The sequence below is a fragment of the Semicossyphus pulcher genome, unplaced genomic scaffold, assembly GCF_022749685.1.
Source record: "Semicossyphus pulcher isolate SPU_LCO1_2020_fin unplaced genomic scaffold, fSemPul1.0.p SCAF_13, whole genome shotgun sequence".
In the NCBI taxonomy this organism is placed as follows: Eukaryota; Metazoa; Chordata; class Actinopteri; order Labriformes; family Labridae; genus Semicossyphus; species Semicossyphus pulcher.
In genome coordinates, this window is record NW_027211637.1 from 15411304 (window position 1) to 15419725 (window position 8422).

The window sequence follows — 8422 nt, forward strand, 5'->3', positions numbered from 1 at the left end:
TAAATGAAGTATTTCTTTATTACCCTTTGCTCTTTTCACCTGTTTGAAGTCGGGTTGGCTCAGTCAGAAAGTCATTAATTGCACCAATTATGAATCACAAAAAAGAAATGGTAATTAAATATTGAAAACAGACTAGCTGACAGCTTAAAGCCGAATATGACTTCACTGTTTTGTAGCTTGTGGTTAAGTTTATCTTTCACAGTTCATACATTTTGATTAATAATCCCCACAATTTCCCGACAGAGAAAATTAATTGTATTTGAACAGATTAAAGTCCACACACAGCTTTGTAGCAAAAGCACACACACACATTGTCACTCACACTGGCGGAAATTTCCCCTGTGGCCACAGTTTAACACTCCCATTTGAATGTATCTAACAGATGTAGATAATTCTGCAGAAGTGACAATGACCTGACAATGAGTAGCTTGTTAAGGCTCTGGGCAAAGACTACCAACGAGTGAGAGACCTTCAACATATGCAACATAATGTGGAGAACTCTTTACTGAGCAACCTGTCACGCGTATAAATCTGCCACCAGCTCTCACATTTCCAAGACAAGCTGTGACGTTGGGTCAAATATCCCCCGACACACAAATCCGATAACATACTCTGCTGACCCTCGAGCTTCTCTGAAAATAGCGACAAAGGCGGCTTGATACTTCTAAGCCGAGAGGGACTGCTTTGATTTGTCATCGCTACACGACACTCATGACTTTTCCTGTCATTCCAATCAACACTTTCAGATGACACAGGCAACATGCAGAGTGTTATGAGCCACCAACATGGCAGCACAACTGTGTTTCCATGGGATCCCCCTCTGCTGTCATAGATCCCAAATGAGAATATATTAATAACAGTGACACCACCACAAGCCAAGTGCCTTGGATCCAAACTCATTTTCACTGTGTCAGGGGTTCATGCATAATTATCTGCTTCATCGACCTGTGAGACTCGGCTGCTGCAAATTTAACATCCCCAAAATGGGGAGAAAAAAGAAAGAATCCGCCTCCTCTTGGCACCCTGGCGTCTCTCAGCCTCGATTCCCAAAACAGATGCGACATATCGCTCGCACATTAGCCATCCTGTGAGATAAAAGCTGCAAGCTCGCCCCAGGTCAGTCTTAACCCAGAACAAGATATGAAAAGAGCGGCACTGCAGAAACAGTGCAAATTGAAATTTCTCTCTTACTCTAGAGATCTTTTATGAATATTTTATGCTCTTGCACAATGCAAACTAGTCCAATTGAATCCTGCTTTCTCTCGGCGCAAAACAAAAGGATGTTTAAAGCAGAGAAAAGCAGTCACAGGGTTTGATTAAAGGGGTAAAAGACTGAGTGACATCAGGAGCTACAACAGCTATTAACACTGCAACAACAGCAGCCTTACAGGCCGGAACAACAAACTCGAATAAACACAGCTTGAATCCCAATTTCTCTGCTCAAGCAATTGTTTTTGACGGATCGAGCAGCGCTGCCACACATCCTAATCGTGCTGATGATTTCATTAGGCCTCCCCCCTCGGCTGCGATGATTGCCTCGGGAAGAGCTCGGATCAAGAAGCATGCCTCAAGTTTTCAGAGTGACCCCGGGGAACCGCAATCAGAGGCCTCTTACACAGGGGATCTTCTCCTGCCAGCATTTGTCACCGGATGCTGGCAGTCACGTGACCTCTTGTGTGTTTCAACAGGTAATGAATCCCTCGGGAGCAATGCGTCCCTGGTAGCGTTAGATCCCCCAGCTATGGAATGCATTGATTGGATGCATTGCTACTCTAACCAATCTATCACAGCAGATGGTTACAGCGAGCTCCAAAGCAGCGGCGGAGAGCAGGAGGGGGGACCAGATGCACTATATTCGTCCTGATGAAACGGGCGATGGGGGCTGATAAAGTTCGATGTTCAAGCTGTCAGGTGGGAGGCTGAGTGCAGCGAAAAGGAGGGCGGCTTTGTCAGCCGATTTCACTTTTAACAACATTCCTGTGGTGTGTTCTGACGCCTTGCAAAGTGCCGATAAATTCCTGTAATGTGCCCTGTGTTATCAAATGGGAGTGAAATAAGAACTCAAGCGACGTCCTTGTGTGTCCTTTTGTTGGGCTATGGTGTAAATCATGTTCTCACAATGACACAAGAGTCGAAATCTTGGCTTTTCATCAAATCCTTCTATTATTTTCTGTTGGTAACTATCTCACAAATGAGACGCCAAAATCAAATCGTCCAGGAGCAATAACTTCTTTTTCCCTCGCCCTGTTCCGATAAGGGTTGTAAACCTTTGTCAGGGCTGTCAGGCTTATCAGCGGTGCTCCCTCATTCAGAGGCACATACAGTAAACAGAGCATTTACAAATCATTATTTATATCTTGTCCATGGATCTGCACTGTAATGAATCATAGAGGGAAAAAAATCGATTCATTAAATGTAGATCCCTGTGCCTGTAGGGGCTTTGTGATTTTTGTCCGTGCGCACATTTTTCCGACATTCATTATCAGAAGAGTTCTTCACAGTGGAGCCGCAGAGCTGAAGCCCCAACTTCCCTGAAGTCATTGTACATGGGAACTCTGAGACGGTCTGGTAAGCTGAGATATAGGAAAGGCACATTTAACAATCCAGCTGGATTCACATTAACACTTTGTTCATAATTAAAGCATGATGTAGCAAACCGCTTAGACAACTTGTGAAATATTCATAAGAGCTGCTTAAATATTAACTAATGAACCCTCTTTATTTTTGCCATGTAAGAGCCGGAATCAAGGCCCGCCATGAGACCACTGGCCCTAACCCACTGAACTGTATTCACTGCCATGCTTTGGCGAGGCAGATGTAGGCAAATAGAGGCCACTTGAGTTCGGAGAGCGATCTCAGTGCTGAGTTAGAGTGTAGCTCTCTCAGCGAAGAAGCGGATGCTCTGGGCTCAGCTCACTGGCTGACCTGTGAGAGAAACCAATCAGAGCCATAGACAGGGAACAATGCGCCATCACAGCGATATGCATTTGTTTTGATAAGGGGTTGTCTGCTTCCCTTCCACCAGTTTGTCAGAGAACTCGCTGCAATATCGGCACAGGGTTATGAGAATGCCTGTAGGGCCGCACAGCGCAATCCATTTCTATGAGCGCTGCAAAGTCAGAGCTTTCAGGCTTACTAAATCAATTACAGAGTTGTGGAGCTTGTGGCTGTCACCAGCGTAACACCCATTGTTTCGTTCTGCTTCTGTTGGCTGGTCCAAACACACAGTTGCTGATCAGCCAGGAGAATTGCTACATGCGCTGCTTTTTATTTCATGTGTGTTCAATTTTAAACTGTTTTTTTTTTTAAGCAGTTCACAGAGTGCTACTGTAACAACTCCAAGACTCACAAAGAAGAACACACAGAACCGGAAGTCCATGCAGTTAAAGCAGACAATGTTTCAAGGTCCATTGAATGGAGAAATGAATTTTCCTTTTCTATCAAACTGTGTCCTGGAGCAATTCTCTGTTTGGAGAGACATTAATGACGGACAAGGGAGCTTCAGCTTGACAGTGCCCGGGGGCATCGGCACAGATCAGGGCTTCCACTTTGAAGGTCTGAGGGAAAATAAAAGTGTGTGCCAAACGGGAAACAACACAAATCCATCTGCTACTTACAGCATATGCCTCACAAAGAATACAAACACAATATACACTCACACACCACCTAAATTCTAAATGCCAGCCTTACATGCGTGCACACCACACACAGATAATCAGCTTTAAGCAAAAGCGGGTTGATTACACACAAACACACGCACACACACACACACACCTCAAATAGCTGCAGCATCCTCTCATCATGTCCCCTCTGTAAAGGTTAACAGATCTGTTCTGAAATGTGACTAATTAATTAATATCCTAAATGGATTATAAGTTCACCGAAAAGGCAGCAATGTGAAGTTTTTTGGCACAACTTCAGGATTTAAAAATGGAAAGTAGCATTTTTTATAACGAAAGACAACCAGTGAGCCTTCAGAAATCTGACTGAGGGAGCGAAGAGGGCAGAGGAGTGGAGTGAAGAAAACAACGGCAGCGGGGTGTTTGGTTAATAAATCTCTCTCGCCTGTGGCTCTTCATTACAGTAATTTCTGAAACCTCTCCGGGATCAGTTTCAGCAGCAGTGCACATGGCAACACATCATTTAACATGCATATAACACAGATGCAGCCAGGAGCTAAAGAGCTAAACACTGCTCTGGAACCAGGGATTAACACCAATTTCCACAAGACACGTTAATTAAAACTGTATCAACTGTACTTGTCGACCCATACAGAGCCACGTTACAGTAAAGAGCAGCTGCATACAGTACACAGACTCTACCTGCAACCAGCGCTGCCCCACCCTATCCAGCCGAGGCACTTGCCATCTTCTTTGTATTTTGGGTGTTTGGGGGATGGGAGCAGGGTTTATGTTAAAGGCTATAATGGAAGAGGAGTGCAAAAAATATTTCGCGCTAATTGTTTTTCCTCATGTCTGATACAAACTAGTGTGGTTTTCAGAGGCTGTCAGGCGGTAACACATCTTCACACGACACTCCGCCTCGGGGGGACACCTCTCAGGCACGCAAACAAACTCCACGACGGTCCATATCGCCTGTGGCACGCGACTTGGCGCGCGCAAAACACAAACACAGAGCGCAGTCGACCCGCGAGATTATCCGATGGAGATTGGGAATTATCTTAATAGACGTCAAAGCGTACGATAAATAGTACAAACACACAAAAAACACATTGAAGTTTGTTGATTGTTAGTCTTGGCACGTTATCTAGTTCACTACCTGTGACTGGGTGGATTGTTTATTTTCAATTTTAACGAAAAGTCTTTAAAATGCTTAAATATTCCAATGGCAGCTTGTTGGTCTGTCGCAGAGCGAGGATCTCTAAATGATTTCACCTACTCATTTTAGCTATAAAGTTTTTTTATTCTTAAAAATGTTTCACATACTTTTTAATAAGAAAAATTACACGTTGCGAAGGTTAGCTTACGTTTTCAGCATCACAATGTTAAATGGCACGTTACTTATTAGCTGTATAAGCGCTCCCAAAGCGCGCGGAGCTCGCCAAACCGTGACGCAGAGACAGCAGCATCAGGAGTGGACTCACCTGCAGGACACGGTGATCTCTACTTTGGTCGCCGGAATGCTCCCACTGATGGGGTCGAAGTCACGGACCGTCGCCGTGGCCTCCACTTTGTCCATAACGTCTCCCTCCATGCTTTCAGGAGACCCGAGCCAGCTCCCCGGGACGCGCGAGTCCCTCCGAACCTGAAGAGCTGACGGTGGAGGAGAGCCGGAGCGCAGCGGGCGAGGAGGCAAGAGCTGATAGGGTCCAGACGAACCTCCTAAGTGCTGTCCATTGGACGGGCAACAGCATGGAAAGTTTAATGGGAGGCTGCAGCAGAGGGGCGATTGATTTGACTAAAGTGGGATCACATGCCAGGACGCATCAGAGCCAACTCCGCTGTTTCCCAGGCAGAGAATGAGCTCTTCTGCCAGAGCAGCGTTTGAAAAGTCAAAGCTGTGAACTCCACCCCTCCTGTCTGCATTCTCCCACATGTGGGGCTGCGACTGACACTCGTTGCGGATTCAAGCCATTGATCTAATACTGGACGGATCGTTATTTTGCTCCAAATTGGTTGTAAGAGCCTCTAACAGAAAAATAAATAAGCACCGAGGGGCGTGAATATTATATTAGACCGCATGTTCCCCCTTTTTTTTTTTAGAAAAATATAGCTGAAATCTTTTGATTAGATTCAACCATCATTTTGAAGTGAAGTTGCAGAGCTGGATTTTTAAAAAGCAGCAAAAATTTAGCATTTCTGCCTCAAATTAATGTCAAAATATGATGAATAAGGTGAGCCTTTATGTCACACACTACGAATTAATAGTTTATTCTCTAGTTACATTAGTTTCTCAAGAGCCACCCGCTCCTATTAATATTGAAAGGCTGCCTGGTGCTCTTTCAGCATCTGGACAGCTCCTCAAACTTGTGGAGGCTGCATGGCTCTCCCTGGGGAGCCTCATTTCCATTTCATCCTTTTCCTGATTGAACAACCTGGTGATATGTGGAGAAATTCTGCCTGTCAGACAAATAATTCATAGGTAAACTGCTATGGAGATAATGTGGACATTCCTGTAGTGTGTGTGCGGTGTGTGTGTATTTGTTTGTGTAGGGAAGGTATCTCCCATCAGTCACAGCAAGCCACTTCAGGGAAATCTCCACGGAGAGGATCACTGAGCAGAGTGATTGCTTCTCTTTTGCAGATGCTTTTTTAGAAATCACTGTAAATCACTCCACATGTCCCCTGAAACACTTCGGTAGCCAAAAGGCTACCTGCTTTTAAATGAAAACTGCAAATAAAGCTTCAAATAATCCTTTTACATAAAGATAATGACTTATGGAAATCACACTATGCTACAAAATGAAATGCCAACATGTATGGATGTTCTACAGCTCTGACAGAGGTTTTCCATCACTCTCCAAGCATCATTTCTGATCAGCAGGCATTGTGGGAGGTCTACTCACAGGGGTAATGCATTGCTATTGCTACACTTCTACACCTGGGATTGAGAGAGCGAAGAGGGCTGCACACTTCGGACACAGCACCACCAGAGCGCAGTTTCATCATTAGTCATGTTCACTCTGTAATTAGGCCCTGTGGTGGCCCTTGGTTGGCTGATTTCTAGCTGCCTTCAGTGCTACGATTCCCCACCGCCTGCTGTGAGGCTCTCTACTGTTCCCACCCGCAGCCGCCCCACTTCCTATAGCTGGCGCGGGAGTGTAATTACGGCTTTATGAACCCTCTCTGCAGGGCATGTGTGTGTGTGTGTGTGTGTGTGTGTGTGTGTGTGTGTGTGCGCAGTGTTATTACCCAGACCTGCTCAGCATCAGCAGCCGGCTTCAGCATCAGCAGGGGGGAGGAGGCCAGATGATCATGGCCTTCAGCATTGAGGAAGAGCCTGCAGCAACGAGAACAGAGGCTGAAAATTCTGAATAACTCAATAATACTTTTTTTTGTACATTTTCAATTGGTATATCTCTGTAGGACACCACAACATTTGAGAGGAAAAAACTCATTTTTTTAGACAGCTCGAACACGTAAATGAAGACAAATAGCCTATGTCTCAGTGTTATATAAATACATGTAACAATAAGTATAACAGAAGTTAGGATAACTAGCCTAGCTGGCAAGCTTATCTTGCTAGAAATATTCTTAAGTGGACTTGAAGTTGGAGGAAGGGGTGAGCAACTTAAGAAACTTCACGTTAGAGCAAGAAAAATTGTATAAAGCAAATGGTTGAAAAACACAAGACTCAAAGAAAAGAAAGCATGGTAGACCTGCCCAGAAAAAGGCAGCTAGGATGTTAGCTACATTTAGCTAGCTACACATAACCTACTGAAAGTACAGCACCACACATAACTTAACGTAAATAAATGTAAACTGTGTTTTCTCACCTGCAAAAACACCCAAAGAACTATTTAAGCTGACAAAATATATTGACAGTGTGACAGTTAAATCCGTTGTCTACAGTCTATAATTGTAACCTTAGTTCGCTCTGACGGGATTACAGCGCCAGTCACCAACATTACAAAGCTGCTACTGCCGCCTACTGGTGAAAACTGATATCGCATTAACGCAGTTTCACAGAGAGTGGTTTTACATTAAAGCAGTGAAGTTTTTTAGCCATCTATAAGTCACAATATTTATTTTTTAAGAGTCCGGTGTCTACAGACTAAGTCACTTATTAATTAAGCTTTTCCCGAGTTTTAAGAAGCTGTCCAATGTTGTGGTTAGCCCTATGACCCTAGCAGCACTCCGTAGCTACTATTTGCCCGTGATTCGGCCATATTGCATTTGGTAATTAGCTATCTCACAGATGTCGGATGTTGAACGACAACATTTTTTTATATCATGTTGTTTTGGGACGAAAACAAGGTTTTTATCCGATATTCAACAGACCGTTCTGCTCCCCTCTGCTCTTCTTTGCTACACTTTTTGAGTTAATTGCAGGTCGTAGCAGGGTTCAACTCCGGTGCATGCTGCAGGAAAATCAGATTCAAACACAGCTTTCTCACCGGGCAAACATTAAATCTTCACCAGTGGACAGACAACATACTTTGGATCAAGAAAATACCTGTGGAGATACATCCCCATGCTGCATATCAGGTACAGTCTGTTTATAAAGTTATATTAACTGCCTGCGCAGACACAGAGCAACATTAACATTCATTAGCAGTCGTGCTTCTGGCCACCTGACAAATTAAAGTCCAATATTTACTCTGCTGTGAAGCCCTGGTGTCCACCAACTTTCAGAGAAAGAGTAAAGCTGATAATTTTAGGAGCTTTTTTGGCTGTGGTAACTGGGCTGTGGATAAACAGCGAGACCCTACGGAAGAAGATAAGGGACACAAAACAACAAA

General features: G+C 44.3%; 1 protein-coding gene across 2 annotated transcripts in view; it reads right to left on the reverse strand.

The window, feature by feature from the left end:
• Positions 1–5214, reverse strand: part of cpne5a (copine Va) — a 79514-nt gene extending 74300 nt beyond the window's left edge. For both annotated transcript variants that reach the window (XM_069659868.1, XM_069659867.1), the window contains exon 1: positions 5105–5214. In XM_069659868.1, coding sequence (XP_069515969.1) covers positions 5105–5214 — 110 coding nt within the window. The remainder of the gene's footprint in view (positions 1–5104) is intronic.
• Between the last annotated feature and the right edge of the window lie 3208 nt (positions 5215–8422).